Source organism: Oryctolagus cuniculus, chromosome 6 (genome assembly GCF_051225735.1).
Source record: "Oryctolagus cuniculus isolate XC-2025 breed Fujian yellow rabbit chromosome 6, ASM5122573v1, whole genome shotgun sequence".
NCBI lineage: Eukaryota > Metazoa > Chordata > Mammalia > Lagomorpha > Leporidae > Oryctolagus > Oryctolagus cuniculus.
In genome coordinates, this window is record NC_142872.1 from 93681576 (window position 1) to 93705167 (window position 23592).

The 23592-nt window shown below is 40.3% G+C and overlaps 1 protein-coding gene across 3 annotated transcripts in view; it reads right to left on the minus strand.

The window, feature by feature from the left end:
• CPA6 (carboxypeptidase A6) overlaps nucleotides 1-23592 on the minus strand; it is a 351124-nt gene that overhangs the window by 94785 nt on the left and 232747 nt on the right. For 2 of the 3 annotated variants that reach the window (XM_002710456.6, XM_089336347.1), the window contains exons 3-5: nucleotides 20506-20630; nucleotides 6001-6115; nucleotides 2458-2559 (exon numbers count right to left, since the gene is read on the minus strand). In XM_002710456.6, coding sequence (XP_002710502.1) covers nucleotides 2458-2559; nucleotides 6001-6115; nucleotides 20506-20630 — 342 coding nt within the window. Of the gene's footprint in view, nucleotides 1-2457; nucleotides 2560-6000; nucleotides 6116-20505; nucleotides 20650-23592 lie in introns of all 3 variants that reach the window. The other variant, XM_089336346.1, reaches the window with a different exon arrangement.

Here is a 23592-nt window from a genome sequence, read left to right on the forward strand (position 1 = left end):
TGATTCATTGGCCAGCGTAATTTAATAAGGTTTCAGCATAATTCTTCCCTACAGTTTGGTTCATTAAGTAACATGCAAAAAAGATAAAGAGATTTTCTATCTATGTTGGAAGTCTAGGCTTGTTCAAGCAGAAACAATAAATTTATTGCCCTAATTATAATCAAAGAACTAGAAAATATACAAGGCTGGGGCAATCTGTAAGCGGGGTTGTTTCTCCACTTTAATATGGTCTGTGACTGTTAAGTAAAAAGTTCAGTTTCCTCTCTCCCTCTCTTTATTTATCCCAAAGAATGTTTCTTAAATGTTCCCAAGGAATATTTCTTAATGAAATAGCTGTGTTTTATAGATGGATAAAGTCAAATTTTATTACACCATAAAATGGAGATGTACAAGGTTATTTCAATAAGCTCGTGAAAAAATGGAATTAAGAGTTCATTTTGGTACAAAACATTTTGAAATCCATGCATAGCTTTTTCATTATACACACTTCTCATGAACTTTTGAAGACCCCTCATAAAACAACTTGATTTATAGAATCAAGTGGCTGATTTTCCCTTGCAATCTGACTCTCTTAGTATTACTTCTAATCTCATTTCTAATGCATTTCTATCGGTAGCTCTTGGCATTATATTCATAGGGGTTCTGGATTTCATTCATTCATTAATTCTCTTAGCTAATACTTCAGGAAATCATTTTTAAGGTCAGACACTGTGGTCAGCACTGTAGATTCCAAAATAAAAAGACAAGGAGGATGAATATATAAACAACCAATCAACTATTATTGATGTGAGTATCTACAAGTTACCATGGGAACAAAGGGGCTATGCTGACTTTTTTTTTTGGACAGGCAGAGTTAGACAGTGAGAGAGAGTGAGAGAGTGAGAGAGAGAGAGAGAGAGAGGGAGAGAAAGGTCTTTTTTCCGTTGGTTTACCCCCCAAGTGGCCACCACAGCTGGCGCACTGTGCTGATCCAAAGCCAAGAGCCAGGTCCTGGTCTCCCATGTGGATGCAGGGCCCAAGTACTTGGGCCATCCTCCACTGCACTTCCGGGACACAGCAGAGAGCTGGACAGGAAGAGGAGCAACCGGGACAGAATCTGGTGCCCCAACTGGGACTAGAACCCCGGGGCGCTGGTGCCGCAGGCAGAGGGTTAGCCTAGTGAACCATGGCGCAGGCTACACTGACTTTTCTTAGGGAATAAAGTAAGGCTTCCCAGAAGAGGAGCATTTAGGTAACCTGGGCAAGACTTGAAGCTTGCTTGGCAGAAAAGTTGTAGGAAGGCACCTCAAGCTTGGAGGAAAATGTTAGTACACTGTATCGACGGACTACTTCTGTAGTTTGTGGAAGGAATGACAGCTGAATCTGAACATGACAGCAGCGAACTAATGAAGTCCTTGGACACTGTGTAAACAAGATGAAGGTTGATCCTGCATTCCCCTGGGGACTTCTATGTGTGCCGCATTCATGTGAACTTCTGTTGGAGAGCTCTCACTGACAGCAGGGTGGAGGATGGGTTAGAGGATGAGAGGACCAAAGGGAAGCTCAGACTGAGGTCACTACTGCCGTAGTCTGGCAGAATAGATACAGGGGTAAGTTAGGACAAGAGAAGAGTTTTGGAGCAGAAACTATTTAGGAGAAAACTATTTAGAAGAAAGTATTGGAATGTTTTGGTGGTAAATTTAAATACAATAAGCAGATAATGTAAAGGGGAGGGATTTGGATGATACTCATATTTCTGAATTGGGAGGATACTGATGCCATTCTGAGTTGGAGGTGCTTTTGTGAATATCCAGGTGAGGGTGTCAAAGAAGCAATGATGTGTACAGAGAATGGACTCCACCGCATAGAAAGGTCTGGGATGATGGTTGAAACCATGGGGCAAATGTGCTTATTTAGAGAGCGTTCGGAGAGTGAAGACAGAGCTGAAGGTGGAGGCTTGGAGGTTACCAGAATCTAACGAAAGGACAAGGGGAGAGGAGCCAATGAATGAGACTGGAGAGATGGTCAGAGAAGGCAGGAGGAGAAGGAAGTTGAAGTCATTACTGATCTTGGCAAGAGCGGGGTAGAGATGGTGGCTAGAGGTAAAGGTGTTTAGAATTTGGCTGAGCAAGGATACAAAGCTACAGATCAGAGGTGAGAAAGGGATGCAGACTCAAGGACTGAGAACAACGCCTACCTTTTATACATTTCTAGTTTGTTTTAGTTCATTGCCAGTCATGCCAGCTCACAAATAATTTTGAACAATAATTCTATGTTAACAACAGTATCCCTTGGAATACTCTTGGATAAGAATATAATGTGATTCACTTAACTAAAGAAATTTTTTTCTTAAATTATCAGTTGATGTTACTTATCAGATTCTATAAAAGATCATTTCATTTCTTTTCCCTGTAAGTCAAACTTGAAAAAGATAAATGTCTGGTAATCAGTTTATATTTAGTTATTTCTTATTTTTACCTTTAAGATAAAAAGAGATCTTCCCTCATATGATCTTCCAATAGAGAACAAATGAATAAAGCCTGAATAAGTTTTATTCAAATGATGCATCCAATCTTGAATCTAAAAGCAAATAAATAAAACCATATCAGACTCTCTCACAACAATGGGGATTTTAGAGAACAAAAGGAAATATAAAGATGACAGTGGGTCTCAGGATTCGGAGTATATGGAGTAGAACATGGAACAGAAAAACCAATGTACTATTTTCAATTTTTTTGAGATACTTAAAATTACATTTTATTTTTCTGCCTTTATAGACTGTAGTTTATGTCTCTGTATTGTTCCCTTTCTAAAGCATGCCTTTTACTACCACATACCATTAGTATGAGGATGGCAGTTTTACAGAAAATTAATTGATATGCGCTGGTTTCTTTCTGAAAATCAAAATTTATTTCAATTTTTCCACAAGTATTTAAGAGGAAAAGAAATAAATCAGCCTCAGGAAAACCATCTAAACTACCTGAAAGTGTTTTTAAAGTCCCATATATTGTAATCTCTGTCACTGAACAGAAGATGCTAAGAAAGAGGTATTAGCTTTTGCTTTTAAAGGTTATTTTACTGAGCCCCAGATTGGAGGGCATACTCTGAATAAATTCTCCACTGATAGTGATGCATTTGCATCGATTCATTCACACGCTTATCTGTCATCTGGAGAAGGTCTATTTGAGATGGATGAGTAAGGTGTGTAGAAAAATGGGTGACATATCTGACTCAAAAGCCCTGTAAGGAATAAAGAAGTAACACAAAAGTGTTCCACTGCTCCATGATGTGAAAGGGTCTGTGCTGAAAAGATGTATAAATATACTTAGGGAAGAACATATATTTTCTTTTCTTTCTATTCTTATTTGATGTAATGAGTAGGATACACACACACACACACACACACCCCAAACCCTCCAAAAGCACATGGAAAATTCTCATCACTTTTTAAAAAATATTTATTTATTATTTACTTGAAAGTCAGAGTTACAGAGAGAGGGAAAGACACACACACACACATGCACACATGTGCACACACAGAGGGAGAAAGAGAGAGAGAGAGGGAGAGAGAAAGAGAGCAGGAGAGATCCATCTTCATCTGCTGGTTCACTCCCAAGTGGCCTCAATGGTCAGGGCTAACTGGGCCAGGCAGAAGCCAGGAGCCAAGAGCATTATCCAGGTGTTCCACATGGATGTCAGGGGCTGAATCACTAGGACCATCCTCTGTTGCTTTCCCAGACTCTCAGCAGGGAGCTGAATCAGAAGTGGAGCAGCCAGGATATGAATCTACATCCATTTGGAATGCCAGCGTTGCAGGAGGCAGCTTTACCTACTATACCACAATGTCAGCCCTGTCATTATCTTGTAAATACATTGTCTATGAATTTTTTCAATCTCTCTTGAATATGTGTTTACATACTTCTATGCATATCAATATCTTATATTTTAAAAATTCAGCTTTTTATAATGCACATTAGTAGCACTTCCTTGTACCAAATTAACTAAAACTTTTCCGTTGCTTCTAATTGCAAGCTTCTTCTTTTTTTTTTAACAGGCAGAGTCAGTGAGAGAGAGCGACAGAGAGAAAGGTCTTCCTTCCGTTGGTTCACCCCCCAAATGGCCGCTAAGGCCGGCGCCTGCGCCGATCCGAAGCCAGGAGCCAGGTGCTTCCTCCTGGTCTCCCACGAGGGTGCAGGTGCCCACGTACTTGGGCCATCCTCCACTGCCTTCCCAGGCCACAGCAGAGAGCTGGACTAGAAGAGGAGCAACCAGGACGGAATCTGGCGCCCCAACTGGGACTAGAACTTGGGGTGCTGGTGCTGCAGGTGGAGGATTAGCCTAGTGAGCCACGGCACTGGCAGTTGCAAGCTTCTTAAATGTATATTGGCACATAAATTATTTGGAAATCATTTTAAAGGGAGAATTGTCATCAAGAGAACCAAAAATATTCTTAAGAATATAACAGGATCTCATCAATTTTGTATCTTACATTCCTTTGTTCAATTCAGGGGAAGCATGGAAAAATGTATGTATTCATTCATTCTGTTTACCTGTTTGCCACTCTTTATATAGTGGTAAATAAGAAAAAAATGGAAGTTGTAGCTTAGGGGAGAAAGGCATTAACTAAACAATCATATAATTACATAAGTAAGAACTATGGTAGAGAGCACATCCATGTGATATGGGGACATAGGATGTGCTGGGGACTGGCAAGGTGGGGGTGGTTTGATCCAGTTTGAAGAACAGAAAACATCTGCCTTCTTGCTTATGCAGAGACGTGAAGGGTAAGCTGTTCCAGCAAGCAGTCAAGGATCTGACAGTGAAGATGGGATTGTCATAAGTCTTTCTGATAGAATAAATTTAATGCATGACCAAAGGGTCAGAGGTGCCACAGGTGGCGTTTGGCCTTTTGGAGGTCTCAGCTTTGCAGAGGGTGTGCACAAAGATCAATGTGTACCTCTCAGTCGAAGCATTGCCCTCAAACTCTGGCTCACTCAACTCTCCGTGGTGTTTTAGTGAAGGCCTTTGTGATCATAGCAACAACACCTTCATCTTCCACTGCACTTCCTTTACATGGGAAGGTTGGTTAAAATAAGTGGAATTCAAACAATTTTCATACTTCTAAAACAGAATTAAAAAGCTTAACTTGGGGGAAGGTGGGCATTTGGTGCAGTGCTTAAGATCTGGCTTGAGATCTCACATCACGTATCAGAGTACCTAGGTATGAGTCCCAGCTCTGCTTCCAATTCCAGTTCTCTGCTAATGTGTACCCTGGGAGGCAGCAGGTGCTGGCTTACATACCTGGAACCCTGTCACCCATGTGGGAGACCCAGATTATGTTCTGGGCTCTTGGCTTTGACCTGGACCAGCTCTGGTTGTTGTGGGCATTTTGGAATAACTTGTAGATGGAAGATTTTTCTTTCCCTGCCTTTCCAAAAAGTAAAAATAAATAAATAGTATGTCAAAAAAAGACTTAATGAAAAAGATCAGTAAACTGAGGGTTTAGGCCATATGAAACCTGTAAGTCTCTGTCTTACACTTCTCTCCAGATCTTTATTTTTTTTTTTTTATTTATTTTTTTTATTTATTTTTTTTTTATTTTTGACAGGCAGAGTGGACAGTGAGAGAGAGAGACAGAGAGAAAGGTCTTCCTTTGCCGTTGGTTCACCCTCCAATGGCCGCTGCGGCCAGCGCGCTGCGGCCGGCGCACCACGCTGATCCGATGGCAGGAGCCAGGAGCCAGGTGCTTTTCCTGGTCTCCCATGGGGTGCAGGGCCCAAGCACCTGGGCCATCCTCCACTGCACTCCCTGGCCACAGCAGAGGGCTGGCCTGGAAGAAGGGCAACCGGGACAGAATCCGGCGCCCCGACCGGGACTAGAACCCGGTGTGCCGGCGCCGCAAGGCGGAGGATTAGCCTAGTGAGCCGCGGCGCCGGCCTCTCCAGATCTTTAGACGTAACTGATAAGGATGCTCTTAAGAAATAAGCAAACAAACACCTCAAAGCTCCCTCAATTACTTACCTCTTCTAAGGAGTGGTACACCTCATAATTATAATCAGAGAGGGATCTGCGATTTCTCTGGGTTCTCAAAATGCTTTCCTTTTCTAGTGCTTTCTGAAGATCTTCTATGAGGATCCTGGATTTGAAACAATAGACATGATGAAAACTAGACTAAGATAATAACAAGAATATATAAATAATATATATTATATATATAAGTATATATATAAACAATATAAAAAAATCATACATCTGTGAAACGAAGGATCACAAAGACTGACATTTCTAAAAATACCAGATTTTGGGAAAATATTCTTTTTCATGAAATAAGAACTGCTAAATAAATGGTATAATGAATTGAAAGTATAAAACTACAGGCATATGTCATCAAATAATAATAGTAGTACGAATAGCTACCACTGTTGGAGCAGCTTTCACAACTGAATGATAGCTACATGTACTTAAATTTGTTGAATACTTACCAGGAGCCTGATTTTATGTATTTTATGTCAAGGATCTCAGTTAACAGTCCTATGTGGTAGATTCTATAGTTATCACCATTTTTAAAATGAGAAAACTGAACCTCAAAGTGTTCCAAACTTGCCAATGTCATTGCTGGTCAGTGCAAAGCCAGCATTTTACCTTGGAACGTGAACCTAGTTTCCATCTTGAGAATCCCAGCCCAGAGTGACATAATGAAAACAACATCAGCTGCTCCCCCGATTTCCACTTCTCACTCCCCAGCCTCTTTCTTGCTTCTTCTATAGCTCACACCTCTTTCTTCACTGAAAGATATGTCTTTCCATCGCCTAGTCCAATTGACCCAAGACTCAGAAAGAAAAAGGAAAGGAGAGAGCCACAGTGCTCACGAGGAAACTGAAGTGCCCAGAGTTGTACAGAGCCATCTCACTGCATGCTAGTGTCAAAATTGCCAAGAGTTCAGCTAATCAAAGTGAATGTATCTGGGAAATGAAGGCTGAGGCCAGGACAGAAGATCCCAGGCTCACTGAATTGTGTGGAATCAGTCCCAGGAAGAGTCAGATATAGGTTTGACTTCCCCAAACTCACTGGTCTCCACTAACTTGAGTACAACACTGTTAACAAGGCTCCTCACTCATTGGCAATAGGTGTCACTTGGGATGGGAATACATTTTGAGAAGTGTGTTTTTGGTTGGTTTTCATAGAGTATAGGCACACAAACCTAGATGGTATAGCCTACTTCATACTGAGGCTATATTTCAATCTTATGAGACCACTGTTATAAAAGAGGAATTGAAAAAGTTTGTGGGATATGGACTTAAAATATGTTTATTTTGACTCCCAAAAGGAACCCTGAAATCCATGTTTTTAAGGGGTCTTCCCAAAATTCAAGAAAAATGCATATTATGAGCAGATTTAATTTTTTCTTTTAATTTAAGGGTGGTGGTATATTGGAGAGTGAACAATATCACTTGCTGGGCCAGCAGAGCCAGAACTCAATCCAATTCTCCCACAAGGATGGAAGGGACCCAACTATGTGAACCATTTCTGCTGCCTCTCAGGTCTGCATTAGCAGGAACCTAAGGAATCAGGAGCTGAAGCCAGGGCTCAAAGTAGATACTCCTATATGGGACATGGGCATCTTAACAGGAATCTTAATTACTAGGCCGGATGCCTGCCCTTGGACAAATTGTATTTGTGGTCTCTCATTGAATGAAACATTGTTATACAGTGTATGATTGCAAACATTTTTATTTAAGAGACCCTCAGTGATTTTTTTTTTCTGGGCCATGCAGGTGGCTAGAAAGCTTTGCTTTTGTATTTTATCTTTTCCAAAAGAAATTATTTCTTAATGGCTTAAGTGCTATTAAGACATGTAATGGCATCTTGAAATGACTTTCAAGGCTGAGCTGTATAGCCACTTAATTAAGACAAATCTTGAATTGCCTGAATAAATACTTTCTGGTTCCAGAGGGAACCAAGAGGGTCATGCTGAGTGTAGGACATTCCTCTCGCTTCATGCATTCATTATTGGGTGCCCACCTTGTATAAAGCTTTTAGTGAGGAATTGATCATCCACATACTCTTCTTTATGTTTCAATTTTTGACTTTAAAATGGGAAACACTTTAGAAATCAAATGAGCTGGCACACAACTTGGGAAACTGTCTTGGCAGCTGCTGGTGTTGCACCAAATGTGAGAGGAACATTAAGTCATGCTCTAAAGACTGGCTGTATCAGTGTTTTCTCTCTTCCCTCAAGGTATGAAGCTATACTACAGATAAGATTTGTGTGAACTAAAGAATGTATCAAGATTCTCAGGTAGGTCTTAAGCTCCAAAAGAGCCCCTGTGTCAATGCCCTTTCTTCCTTGTGCCAGCAGAGACTCTGGATGGACAAGGAGGATGTTGGTTTGGTTGGGGCTACGGATGTACTCCAGTCATTGCAGGTGAGCCTCCGGTGTGTTTCCCTCTCCTGGGTCATCTATCCATTTTCCTGCCACTTTTTTTCTGCCGCAAGAAACTAAGGGAAAAAAATCACAATGGATTTGCCAATGTCTGCAATCTGTACAAGAATCTCCTGAATTTCTGGTTTCATATGTCCACAAAACTTCGTTATGGCAACCCTAGCAAACTGGTAGAGTCTGCTGAGTAATACAGGCTGCGCCCTAATTCAGGCCCTAAGAGACAAACCTTAAGGTGAAAAGCCAGTGCTATGACAGCTCCAGCCTCATTTCCTTGCGAGATATGGTACTGGAAACCAGCAGATTGATGAGAAGACTATGGAACTGAGTCCCAAATGGTCTTCCTAAATTGTGGTATTTTCTTTCTTTCTTTCTTTTTAATGCTGTTCACATTTCCTACTCCAGTTGTATTCATTTCTATAATAGTGATGAGAACTATGGAAAGCTTTCCAAGCCATGTCATCACTCGGTACAAAACTACCTTCCTAACACTTCCAGGCTCAGAATGGGTCCTCAAAAATAGAATTTACATTGCCAATTTTATATATAGGTAATTATAAAATAAATGATTTTTTATAGCAGAATGAATTTTCTTGTTGAGAGGGGTTGATACCTATAGGTCAGAGCTACACTTTAAAGATCACTGTAGCTATACATTATATATAGGTGCACTGAATAAATGATAATCATTTGAAAATATCTCAGGGTACAATAATAAAAGTCAATTAAGATGATTTCTACCAACTGGTACCACAGAATTTAATTTAGTCTTATATGTTATTATCTTGAGACCAACAAAATTCATAATTCAAAATGATTGTTCTCCATGAGACAACTGGTTTCAAATACTCATTTTTTAAAGATTCTATTCTCTGCAACATGAAGTGTGATATTTTATTCTGTATCAGTTCCACATGACCTATATTTAATGTCAGGAAATAGAGACTTGTTAAACTAACTGGTATATTCTTTTTTACTGAATAGTAATTAATGAAGCATGTGAGTTGTTACAAAGCACCTATGGATATAATTGCAAAGCTATTTTCTGCTAGGCATTCAGAGAATAAAAGCCTGCAATACCAGAGCAGTGAATAAAATGTGTCCAAAATGAGTAATGGTTTGATGCACAGCTGCAATTCTGCTCCAGAAGCACAGATAAAACACCTTTCTGTAAAAAGCACGTCAGTACTTCAAAAAGGCTCTACACATCCTCCTGGTAGGGCCATATTTGTGTGGATGTCATGGCCATTGTGCATCTCTTGGCCCGCCTTTCTGAGGAGGCTGGTCCTCAACCTTGATCCACAGAACCGTCAGCCCAACTCATCCCTTTCCAGCTGCCATCACAGACCTATGTGTCAGTTTTTAAAAATGTTTATTTATTTATGTTAAAGGAAGAAGAGATGAGAGGGAGAGAGAGAGCGAGAGGGGAGAGGGGAGAGGGTAAATGAGAGGGAGAGAGAGAGAGACAGAGGAGAAGAGAGGGAGAGAGAGAGGGAGAGGGGAGAGGGTAAATGAGAGGGAGAGAGAGAGAGACAGAGGAGAAGAGAGGGAGAGAGAGAGGGAGAGGGAGAGAGAGAGATTGACTTTGATTTCTCATCTGCTGATTCACTACCCAAATGCCTCCAACATCTGTGACAGGATCAGGTCAAATCCAGGAGTCTGGAACTCAAAATGAGTCTCTCACTTGGGTGGTAGGGACCTAAGTACTTGTGCCATCATGTGCTCCCTCCCAGGGCGCACATGAGCAGGAAGCTGGAATCAGAAGCAGAGCTGGGATTTAAACCCAGGCTCTTCAATACCAGATGTAGATGTCCCAAGTGTCATTCAATTGCAAGGCTGAAAGTCCATATGGTTGTCAGTTTTGACAGTTGTGATAGTTGAGTGGAATCATTTACAATCATGTCTCCTGGCCCCCAAATCTTGGGATACACAATTAAAAGTAAGCCACTCTCACTTCCTGACTCATTAATTCACCATACTGCAATTCTCCCTGATTCTTCAGTGTCTTTGCCATTCTGACCTTTCTATATTCCAATTTAATAAGCCTCAACTCAGTGCTACAATCTTTCTTCTCTGCAACAACTACTTTTCTTAGCTCTTACTCCTTTTGTCTCTTTGCCATATACTTCAGCTCATTTCTTAACTTTAGAAAAAAATGAAAATTAGCAACCAGTAATGATCTTAAATTTTTTTATTATTTTAATTATACATATGTATGGGGTACAGTGTGACAACTCATTATATGCATTCAATGCGTGATGATCAAATCTGGTAACTAACATTTCCATCTTCTTATAATTTGCTCCATGTTTTGACTCTTTGAGCTCCTTTCTTCTACCCATTCATAAAGGATATAATAGGTTATTAGGAACTATAGCCACTCCACTGTTCTATGGAACCCCAGAATTTGTTTTTCATATCTGTATTTTGGTACTTACTATCCGCCCTTCCCAATCTCCAGTAATCACTATTCTATATTCAGGTAAACTTCTTTTTTAGTTTCCACAAATGAGAGAGAATACGTAGCATTTGCCTTTCTGACTCTGACTTACTTTTACTTAACATGACATCCTCAAGTTCCATCTATTTTTCTGCAAAGATATCATTCTTTTTTATAGATGAATAATATTCCATTATGCATATATACCATATTTCCTTTATTCATGCATTGACAGGCATTTAGTTTCATTTAATATCTTAGCTATTGTCAATACTGCTACAATTAAACATGAGATTGAAAATATAATCTTTTTTTTTTGACAGGCAGAGTTAGACGGTGAGAGAGAGAGAGAGAGAGAGAGAGAGAGTAAGGTCTTCCTTTTCTGCTGGTTCACCCCCCAAATGGTTGCCACAGCCGGTGCGCTGCAGCTGGCGCTGCACTGATCCAAAGCCAGGAGCCAGGTGCTTCCTGCCAGGTGCAGGGCCCAAGCACTTGGGCCATCCTCCACTGCACTTCCGGGCCACAGCAGAGAGCTGGACAGGAAGCGGAGCAACTGAGACAGAATCCGGTGCTCCAACCAGGACTAGAACCCGGGGTGCCGGCGCAACAGGCAGAGGATTAGCCAAGTGAGCTGCGGTGCCGGCCGAAAATATAGTCTTGATATACTTATTTCATTACTTTTGAATCTAAACCCAGAAATGGAATTGGTAGGCCATATGGTAGATCTATTTCTAGATTTTTGAGGAACTGCCATATGGTTCTCCGTAATGGCTATCCTAATATACATTCCCACAATGTATGAGTTCTGTTTTTCCATATCCTCACCAGCAGTGTTAGTGTTTGACTTTTGGATAATAACTATTCTAACTGGTATGGGGTAACATCTCATTGCAGTTTTGATTTATATCTCTGATGGCTAATGATTCTGAGCATATTTTCATACATTGATTTTAATTTCTTCTTTTGAGAAGTCTTTGCCTATGTCAATGTCTTGCAGAGTTTCCCCAATGTTCTCCAGTACTTTGATGGTATTGGGTCATAGATTTAAGTCTTCGATTCATTTTGAGTGTTTTTTTCTGTAAGGTGGAAAATCCAGTCTCTCCATCACCATTTGTTAAAGAGACTGTCCTTGCTCCAGGGATTGATTTTAGCTCTTTTGTCGAAGATAAGTTGGTTGTAGATGCATGGATTGATTTCTGGGGTTTCTATTTTGTTCCACCATTCCATTGGTTTATAAGTCTGTTTTTGTGCCAGTACCAGGCTGTTTTAATTATAACTGCCCTGTTGTATGCTTTGAAATCTGGTACTGTGATGCTTCTGGCTTTGTTTTTATTGTGTAAGATTGCTTTAGCTATTCAGAGTCTCTTATTTTTCCATATGAATTTTAGCATCATTTTTTTTCTAGATCTGTGAAGAATGTCATTGGTATTTTGATTGGAATGGCACTGAATCTGTAAATTGGTTTTGGTAATATAGACATTTTGATTCTCCCAATCCATGAACATGAAAATTTTTCCATTTTTAATCTCTTCTTTATTTTTTCTTTAATGTTTTGTAATTTTCATCATAAAGATCTTTGATAGACTTGGTTAAATTTATTCCAAGGTATTTAATTTGTTTTGTATCTATTGTAAATGGGATCTGATCTTAAAGTTCTTTCTCAGTGATGGCATTATTTGTGTATACAAAGACTATTGATTTTTCTGTGTTGATTTTATATGCTGCCACTTTACCAAACTCTTTTATGAGTTCCAATAGTCTCTCAGTAGAGTCTTTTAGATCCCTTACATATAGTCATGTCATCTGGAAATAGGGATAGTTTGACTTCCTCCTTCCCAATTTTTATCACTTTGATTTCTTTTTCTTGCCTAATAGTAGTGGCTATAACTTCCAGGAATTGTATTAAATAGCAATGGTGAGAGTGGGCATCCTTGTCTGGTTCTGGATCTTATGGAATGCTTCCAGCTATTCCTCATTTAATTGGATGCTGGCCGTGAATTTGTCATAAATTATCTTTATTGTGTTGAGGAATGTTCCTTCTATACCCAATTTGCTTAAAGTTTTCATCATGAAAGGATATTCTATTTTATAAAATGCTTTCTCTGCATTTATTGAGAGAACTATATGGTTTTTGTTCTTCAGTTTGTTAATGTGATGTATCACATTGATTGACTTACAAATGTTGAACCAACCCTGCATATCAGGGATAAATCATCCTTGGTCCAGGTGAATGATTTTTCTGATGTGTTGTTGGATTCATTTAACTACTATTTTGTTGATGATTTTTGCATCTATGTTAATCAGGGGTATTTGTCTATAGTTCTCTTTCTCTGTTGTGTCTTTTTCTGGCTTATTTAATTAAGGGGATGCAGGCATCATAGAAGGAGTTTGGGAGGTTTCCCTCCCTTTCAGTTGTTTTGAATAACTTGAAAAGAATTGGAATTAGTTTTTTAAATGTCTGGTAGAATTCAGCAGTGAAACAGTCCAGTCCTGGGCTTTTCTTCATTGGGAGAGCCTTTATTAATGACTCAGTTTCCATCTTGGTACTGGTTTATTTCCATTTTCTGTGTCTTCATGACTCAATTTTTGTGTTTAAGAATCTATCCATTTTTTCTAGGTTTCCCAATTTGTTGGCATATAGCTCTTTGTAGTAATTCCTGATGATTATTTTTATTTCTGTGGTATCCATCGTTAAATTTCCCTTTTCATCTCTGATTTTATTGATTTGGGCCTTCTCCCTCTTTTTTTTTTGTTTTGGTTAATTGGGCCAATGGTATATCAATTTTGTTTATTTTTTCAAAAAGTCCAGCTTTTCATTTCCCCAATATTTTGTTTTTTGGTTTCAATTTTATTTCTTCTCTAATTGTAATTATTTTTTTCCTTCTACTAATTTTGGGCTTGGTTTGTTGTTATTTTTATATATCCTTGAAATTCATTGCTAGCTCAATTATTTTGTGCCTTTCCAATTTTTTCATGTAAGCACCGATTGCTATAAACTTCCATCTTAATACTGCTTTTGTTGTATCCCATAAGTTTGCTTTTTAAAGATTTATTTATTTATTTGAAAGGCAGAGTTATAGAGAGGCAGAGGCAGAGAGAGAGAGAGAGAGGTCACTGGTTCTTGCCCCAGATGGTCACAATGGTGGGAGATGAGCTGATCCGAAGCCAGGAGCCAGGAGGTTCCTCTGGGTCTTCCATGTAAGTGCAGGGGCCCAAGAACTTGGGCCATCTTCCACTGCCTTCCCAGGCCATAGCAGAGAGCTGGGTCAGAAGTGGAGCAGCCAGGACTTGAATTGGTGCCCACATGGGATGCTGGCACTGCAGGCAGTGGCTTTACCCGGTATGCCAGGGTGCCGGCCCCTCCTATAAATTTTGATATGATGTATTGTCATCTTCATTTGTTCCCAGAAACTTTTTTTATTTCTCTTTTGATTTCTTTCATGGCCCACTATTCATTCAGGAGCATGTTGTTGAGTCCCCATGTGTTTGCATGTGATATAGAGATTCTTGAGTTGTTGATTTCCAGCTTCATTCCATTGTGGTCAGAGAAATGCATAGTATGATTTTGATTTTTTTGCATTTGTTGAGACTTGTTTTATGGCCTAGCATGTGGTAAATCCTAGAGAAAGTTCCATTCGCTGATGAGAAGAATGTGTACTCTGCAACTCTGTCTACAAGCTGCTGCCGGCTTCAGCTCTTGGCTGCTGCAGTTGTGTGTTGTGTTCGTGTTTTTGCTGTGCGTCTGCTCCCTTCACACAGGCCCATGGTGTTCCTCTTCCTCTTGTAGGATTTCCCGTGTGGTTTTCTCTCTGATTCTGCCCTGTGAGTACACTTCCTGCACTTTTTCCCCCTGTGGTTTATCCCTGGCCTAGCACAGTATGTTGTTCCCAAATATGCCATCTTGAAATCCAGCTGTGTGAATTTATTTCTGTGATCTGTATTCTGTCCCATAAGTCTATGTGTCTATTTTTATCATGGCACCATGCTGTTTTTGTTACTAGAGCTCTGTGGTATGGTTTTAGATCAAATATTGTGATGTCTTCAGGTTTTTCCTTCATGCTCAAGATTGCTTTTGCTATTTTGGAAGTTCTGTGTTTCTATAAGAATTTCAAGAATATTTTTTTCTAGTTCTATAGAGAATGTCATTGATACTTTTAGGTAGACACTTTTATGAATCTGTAAATCACTTTGGGTAGTATGGGCATTTAAGCATATTAATTCCTCCAATCCATGAATATGAAGTTTTTCTATTCTTTAATTCTTCAATTTCTTTCGTCAATTTTAAATAAGTTTCACTGTAATCATTGGTTAAATTTACTCCTGGATATTTTTTGGTAGCTATTGTGAATAAGATTACTTACATTATTTCTTTTTCAGTGAGTTCACTATTGGTGTATAAACATGGTGATTTTTATATAATGCTTTCATATCATGCTGAGTGCTTTTTTTTATTGGATATAATAGTCTTTCTGTGGAGTCCTTAACTTTTTTCTGTATATAGAATCATATCATTTGCAAACAGGGATGATTTGACTTCCTTTTTTCCTATTGGTAATTTTTCCTCTTGCTTAATTGCTTTGAAACTTCCAGTATAATATTGGCTAAAAGTGGTGAGAGTGGAAATTCATGTCTAGTTCCAGATCTTAGAGAAACTGCTTTCAACTTTTTCTTATTCACCATGATGATGGTTGTGTTTTGTCATATATAGCTTTTATTATGTTCAAATATGATTCTTCTCTTCCTAATTTGTTCAGGATTTTAATCATGAATGGATATTGAATTTTATAGAGTGATTTTTCTGCATCTATTAAGATGATCTTATGATTTATCCTTCATTCTGTTAATAGTATTATTTATTAAACTGAGTTTGTTGAGTTATACTTGCATCTTTGGTATAGATCTCAACTGAGCATGGTGAATGATCTTTGTAATGTGCCATTGGATTTCATTTGCTAGTAATTTTTTTGAAAATTATTGTTTCTATGTTCAGCACAGAGATTAAACTATGGTTCTCTTTTTATTTTTGTTGTGTCTTTTTCCTGTTTTGGTATTAGGGTAATACTGGTCTCAAAGAACCTGTTTGGGAGGGTTCTATCCCTTTTCATTTTTTGGAATACTTTGAGAAGAATTTATTGTTAAAATTTAGCAGTGAAGCCATTTTTTTTTTTTTTTTTTGGACAGGCAGAGTTAGACAGTGAGAGAGAGAGAGACAGAGAGAAAGGTCTTCCTTTGCTGTTGGTTCATGCCTCAAGTGGCCGCTATGACTGGTGTGTTGCGGCCGGCGCGCTGTGCCGATCTGAAGCCAGGAGCCAGGTGCTTCTCCTGGTCTCCTATGCAGGTGCAGGGCCCAAGCACTTGGGCCATCCTCCACTGCACTCCCGGGCCACAGCAGAGAGCTGGACTGGAAGAGGAGCAACCGAGACAGAATCTGGTGCCCCGACTGGGACTAGAACCCAGGGTGCAGGCATTGCAGGTGGAGGATTAGCCTAGTGAGCCGAGGTGCCGGCCGTGAAGCCATCTTGTCCTGGGTTTTTATTTGTTGATAGTCTTGACTATTGATTAAGTCTCATTGTTGATTTGTTCAGGTTCTATGCATTCATGATCTGATTTTGGTAAGTTATATACACTTGGAAATTCATCCATTTCTTTTTGGTTTTCAAATTTGTTGGTGTATAGCTACTCATTATAGTTTGTAAGTATTTATTGTGTTTCTGTGATATCAGTAGTAATAACTCCTTTTTAATCTCTGATTTTATTTATTTAAGTCTTCTCTGTTTCCTGTTTAGTCTAACTTAAGGTTTGTTGATTTCATTCATCTTTTCAAAATAACCAACTTCATTTCACTTATGTTTTATATTTTTTGAAGCCTATTATTTCATTTATTTCTGCTCTGCTCTTTGTTATTTCTTTCTACTAATATTGAGTTTGGTTTGTTCTTGCCTTTCTAGGTCTTTGACATTTATTGTTAGGTTGGTTATTTGAGACATCTCTTTTTTAGTTGGAATTTATTGCTATCAACTTCTGCTTTGACTGTATTTAATACATTTTAGTATGGTATGTTTTCATCTTCATTTGTTTCAAGGAATTTTCAAGTTTTTCTTTTGACTATTCAGTGCCTCATTGTTCACCCAGAAGCAGGACACTGAATCTCCATGTATTTTTATAATTTTTAGAGTTTCTTTTGTTGTTATTTCTAATTTTATTTTGTTGTGATTCAAATTTTTGGAATTTGTTGACACTTGTTTTGTAGCTTATATATGGTCTATTCTAGATAATTTTCCATTTGCTGAAAATAATGTGTATTTTGCAACTATTGAGTAAAATTTTCTGTAAATATCTGCAGCCTATCTGTTACCATCTCAATTATTATTAATTAATAGTTTAAAAGTCAAACATAATTGAGTTCTTAATTTCCAAGATTTCTGTTTTTTTTTCCAATATCTCTCCATCTTTATTTAATTTCTCCTGTATAGCATGCATTTTCCTCCATAAATTTCATTTATCTGGCTGATTTTCTTGCATGTCTTTGAGTATCCTTAAAATCATTGTTTTGAATCATTTATCAGGCATTTTATCCATTTACTTTTCTTTGGAGTGTGCTACTAAAGCATTATTGCAGGCCTTTGAGGGCTTTAGATTGCCTTTATTTTTCATATTTCTTGTGCTCCTTTGCTACTATTTGGACATTTATCTGGTTGATCAGTTAAACTCTATTGTGTTTAAAGGTGGTTTTGTGATAAAAGCTATTTTCCTGAAGATATATCTTTGAATGTTAGTTGGTTAGGCTACTCTGGCACTACTTCTAAGGGCATGTCATACTGTAGTCTCCCTGTACTTCTTCCACTGTAATTTATGGCAGCAGCAGTGAGGCTGTAGGGAGAGCCTACCAGCAGTCCTGGTGTGGTCTGTGATTCCTGTAGTGGCCTGAGGGGGGCAGAGCTGGGGACACAGGCAGGCAGTTCAAGCAGGGCAGAGTCAGAAGAGACCCATAGGGCTCGGATGATGGGAGCACTGGCCTATGATCCCAGTGGGGTGGTGTGTGTTCCAGCAGTGGCCTGAAGTGATGGTGATTGGTAGACGGATCCTGTAGTGTCCTGCAGGGGTGAGGCTGGGATCACAGTAAAACCACTGGCAGGAAATTTTGGCAGGGAGCGTAGTCTCAGCAGTGGTCCCTGGAGCCAGGGTACTGAGGATATCACTGACAATCCTTGTGGGGCCTCACAGAAAGGGGGTGACCCCTGGGAATGGAGCTGAGGTTGAAGGAGCCCTAGCTATCAATCTCATTGTGCACAAATTCCATTGGTGGTGAGCATTGCCTTGTGTGGTAGGGAGAGGGAAGGCAGTAAGGGGTGGTGAGCCCCATCCTGAGGGTCCTAGAGACAGAATCTGCTTGCTGTTGTGCACCCCCTCTCCTTATCACACAGCGTCCTGCAAGGACCTTGGGTGGTGAGGTCATACTTACTCTGCTAAGTCTAGTTGGGTTCACATGGTTGCAGCCCTTTTTGTTAGTATGGAGGAATGTTTGTGAGGCCCCAAGGATAGGGATATGGAGGGCTTCTGTCCCCTAGGGAAGTCTGGGTTCCAACAGTGACTCCTTCCACGATGTAGGCCTACTACTGGTGCAGCCTGCACTCTGCAGTGGGTGTTGGGGGGAGAAATAATGTAAGATCTTGAGCACAGCTTGTGTACGTACTCCAGGAAGCTTCCCTTACTGTGTCCAAGCCTGTGCTGACTGTGATCCCTCCTGTAGCAGAGATTGCCAGCTTAAGGTGTCCATGAAGATGGGTTCTGCAGAGGCTCTCTTGTTTCTAGCGTGGCCCAGGCAATGGAATTCAGATGTTCTACCTGAGGCACTCACCTCTAAGTGCAGCTGATAATTTATTTGTTGGGTTGCTTCTTCTCTGTGGAGGAGTAGATGAACACTGGGAGCCTCCAGTTGGCCACCTGGAAAATCAACTCTAGGGGCCAGCATTGTGGTGCTGCATCCTATATTGTGATATAGGATATATCCTATATCTTTGTGATGCTAGCATCCTATATTGGAGGGCTGGTTTGAGTCCCAGCTCTTATGCTTCTGGTCCAGATCCCAGATAACGTGTCTGGGGAGACAGCAGATAATGGCCCAAGTGCTTGTGTCCCTGTCACCCATATGGGAGACCAGGATGGAGTTCCTGGCTCCTGGCAGACCAGGATGGAGTTCCTGGCTCCTGGCTTCACCTTGGCCCAGCCCTGGCTATTGTAGTCTTCTGGGAGTGAAGCAGCAAATGGAGGATATCCTTCTCTGCCTCGCCACTTCCCATCATTCTACGTTTTAAGTAAATAAATACATACTAAATAAATCTTTAAAAAACCTTCTAATCCTTTTAAATGTCAACTCTTCTCTACAGTTTTAAGGAGACCATATTTACCTCTTCTTCAAGGATGAGATATGCTTCCTACTGTTCAAATAACAGCTCCACCTGTGCGTCCTCTGTGACATGCCAAAAATTTCCCCCTACACACAGAAGCTCCCAATTTCCCAGGCAGGCAGCAATGCTACATCCCATTCATTGCAGTCATTTCTCAACCTCTGCTTCTCACCTCATTTCAACAGCTAAGAACAACTCCAGTTAATCTCACCTCCTGTTAATCTCTCTGTCTTCTACTCCTAACAATCCAGTCCTGCCAGTAGCACTAGCAATGTGGTTTCCATTGCCAAAACCAAAGGCGCCTTCCTTTCCTTGCTAGATGTCACCGCAGCACCTGGAGCTGTGGTGTATTCCCTGTCTCTAATGTTTGCCATTTCTTCTCTGACCTCTGTGACTATCTTCCACTTGCTGTCTTCTTACTGCTCTAGCAAGTTCCCAAAAAATCCAGACCTGAAAATATCGACATCTGTTCAAACATGTCTACTCAGTCACTCAAACTGGAAAAAATTGGCATTATTCTTTGATTTATTTCTTTTCTATCTACCATCCAACCACCTGGAGTATTCAGATGGTTTTACTCCTGCAAATATTTTTGGAATGCTCTTTGGATCCCATTACACTGGTCCAAACTCAGGGCCTCACTCCCTTCTCACCTGGACTATTACTGTAGACTCCTGTGGCCTCTTTTCCCCACTGATAGGCAGCTGCTTTCCTTATGTCTTCCCGTGGGTAACTCCATCCACAAGATAAGGTCTGAGCTCCTATCCCTGCCTCTCTACTGTTTTTCTTTCTGTTCTCTGGCTTGCACTTTGCACCCTAATAACCTTGAACTATAATACTGCTTCTTCCTTTTCCTTGTATTAGCCCCTCTGCCTGCCAGGTCTCAGGTCTCATCTGTTGTCTGGCCGACACGGTTCCTGCAGGAACCCTTTTCCGCCCCTACCTTCTCATGCACTCTCCAGGTCTTGCTAGGTTGCTCTCCTTTCTTCCTAGAAAAAGTTTGTGTTGACACTGATTACTCAGTGGTAACACTGAAATGACACATAGATGAGGTTGCTTCCATCTACCATTCTACCAATAAGCTCATCAAGGGGGAATATAGTCATGTCTGTTTTCCTAATAAGAAAAACTCTACTTGCAACACGGTTTGAAGTACTTGATAAATAACCTGAATACAGCCATCATTAACTTCAATTTGGTACAAATGAATTTTAAAGCCAGTGAAAAGGAATGCTTACTCGTACTGGATGTTGGCTTCATGAAAGAAGGCTAACAAGGCTTGGGAAGCATTTTGGAGAACGTGGACATCGGTAACTGTTCCCTCTGATACATGGGAGATACTGCTGGGCTGCCACAGGTCCACCTGTAGTGCAGGAACCAACCTATAATTCACATTCAATGTAGGTGGGGAAAAATCCATGTCACAATGTCAAACACATCTTGTTTGCATACAGTAACACCAAACACATTTTGGGTTAGACTCGGCAGTTCCATCATCAAGGTTGAATTCTTTCATCTTGAATTTGGTATCTGAATTTTATTATATCATGTATAATCTAATCATAATTTAAAAGTAAGACTTTGAAGACCAATACATTAAAGCCACATGATAAAAAGGAGAAAAAAATAGTTTTAAATATAGCTCTGATACTGTTTTAAAATTATTTATTGTGCAAATATTTGAATAAGTATAAGAAAGAGAAAGATATGTTACCTTTCATCCTACCACACAAGCGAATTGTGGTTGTTTAGCAGCTTTTGGTAACTTTAAGTGGAACAATCTCCAAGTGCCTCCTCCTTCCTTCCCCAACCCATGCCTGTCCTACTCAGCCTTCATATGTCAATAGAAACATCCCCTTTCAAGGATTGGGCAGGTCTCCCTGTCATAGTTTTCAGAGCTCATTGTGCTTCATTTATGACAAAACTCCCTGTTACCTGAATATAAACTCTATGAAGGCAAAGGGTTTGCCCATTTGCTTACTACCCATTATAAGTGTCTAAAATAGTGCTTAGGGCATTTTAGTAACTCAATCACTATCTGTTTCTGTTGCATGAATGTAGACTCGTTGCCGTGTGGTATTTCACCACATGTTCATTCCTACAGAAAAGCAAGAGCCGCTTCTGTTTCCTGCACTGTGGTACCCCCAGTGCCTTGTTCAGTGTTCTGCACCTTGTAGTAGCCCTGCTTTCCTCAAAGAATGCCTGAAAGATGGAAGACAGGAGCACTTTATATTCTGCAGGAGCTTAGGGCAGCATTTTTATTTAGACACAATTTCTGCAGTCTCTCTGTCTTCCTCTGTTGGCTTTGGGTCTCCCTCTGCTTGCATCTCTGCTCATGGTTGTGCTACAGGGCCATGATGCATGCTAAGCCCTTATCTGATAAGGTTTAGTTATTTTATCTTCATTGAAATGTCAGTGTCTGCATTCTGCTAGAGAACTCTACACGATCAAAAATACTTCATGACTCAAAGAAATAAAACTTCCACTGGTATAATTGAACTTGGAACAGGGTTGACTTTTCTTTAGGGGACAGCTGGTCTACCTCTTTTCTTTCAAGCAGCTGACTCCTCCACTAATTGGCAAGGGCAAACCGGAGTCGGCTAACATGTCAGCCCAACAGTCATGGACGAGCACAAATGTGGGTCCAGAAGGCATGCTGAGAGGCCACTCGATCCATCTGTTAGCCCGCGGGCAAGGATACATCGAGGACTGCACTGCAGTGTGCCTAATGGACACGTCCACACGGCATCTTTTAAGTTTCCCAAAGAGGAGAGTAGGCAACATCCTATTTTACCTCACATACACAATTAACAAGATTGTGAGACTTTTTTATTAATATTTTATTCTGTAGCACAGTTTCTTTTCTTTTTTTCTAGTTCTAGTCTTCCGTGAGGAATGGCTGGTTTCTTGTCTTTGTGAGATGAAGCATTTGGTATTTTCAGGGTTTTTATATATTTTAATATATATATATATTGGATTTTCTTTTTTTTTTTCCTAAGCCTTTAGTCATCTTTGGGATCTGCCTCCAAACCCATTCCAGAGTCAGATTTTTGATATTTAGGGTAACAGTTTGCTGTCATCTCTTAATACCCATGGAGACAAGGAAATTGTACTGTATTCAAAGGGGAGACAGCCCCAGGTACCTAAAATAATATGAGCGTCCACTGTAGATGAGTTTATAAGTGCCAAAAGAAGAATCCTCATCTCAGAGAAGAGAGTGGCTTCCCCACAGGAATGTTCCATGGAGAAAACATCCTCCAGAAAGACCCCGAGAAGGCCTCCCAGGAAACTGACAAGCCACCAGGAAGCAGAGGGCCTAAAGGACATGCAACAAAAAGAATTTGCAAGGCCAAGAATTGTATCTTGTTGTGGTATTAGGATAATTCAGATTTTCTCCGGCCATATTTTGGGGAAAGGGTGCTCGGATAAGTAGCATGGATATTCCAGTCTCTGTGGCAGGTTCATGCCTCTATTAATATATAGGGAACAGTAATAATCTGAGATCAGTACAAACATTATCCACTTGACAATTCAACTTTCCAGTAATGCCCTGAGATAGGAATTAATTAAAGATACATTTAATGAATGAAAAGACTCAGGTTCATAGTGGCTAAGTCACTTCCCTGAGGAGGCAGAGCTACGGAATGGCTGATAAGGATGTGATGGGCTCCTAGGCCCACAACTTACTGACCCAGTGATTTCAGGATCTTCTAAGAATACAGGAGAGAGGCCAGAGCTGTGGCATAGAAGGGTAAGCTGCCACCTGCAGTGTTAGCATCCCATATGGGCGCCAGTTTGTGTCACAGCTGTTCCACTTCTGCTCCAGCTCCCTGCTAACAGCCTGGGAAAGGTCACAGAAGATGGCCCAAGTCCTTGGGCCCCTGCCACCCACGTGGGAGACCTAGATGAAGCTCCTGGCTCCTGGCTTTGGATCAGTCCAGCTCTGGCCACTGCGGCCAACTAGGGAGTAAACCTCCCTCTCCTTCCCTCTCTTCCTCTCTTATTTCTGCCTTTGACCTTTGAGATTAAAAAAAAAAAAAAGCAAAAGAGAGACTTATACATAAAATTTGTTAAAAAAAATACCAAAGAGTAAGCATCTTCCATATTCTGGAGTTAGTGTTTGTGCATGTCTTATCAGTGGTTCTTATACTCCAGCCTTCCCGTGGGGCTACCTTACCCTATGAATTAATTATGCAGGTATTTCAAGGTTCTAACCAGTCCACTGAGGACAGGTTACTATCAGCCATTTCCTTACTACCCAAACACATCTGGATAAGGTGACAAGCAGTTCTGAACTGGAAGCCATGTGGCTCTGGATCACAACT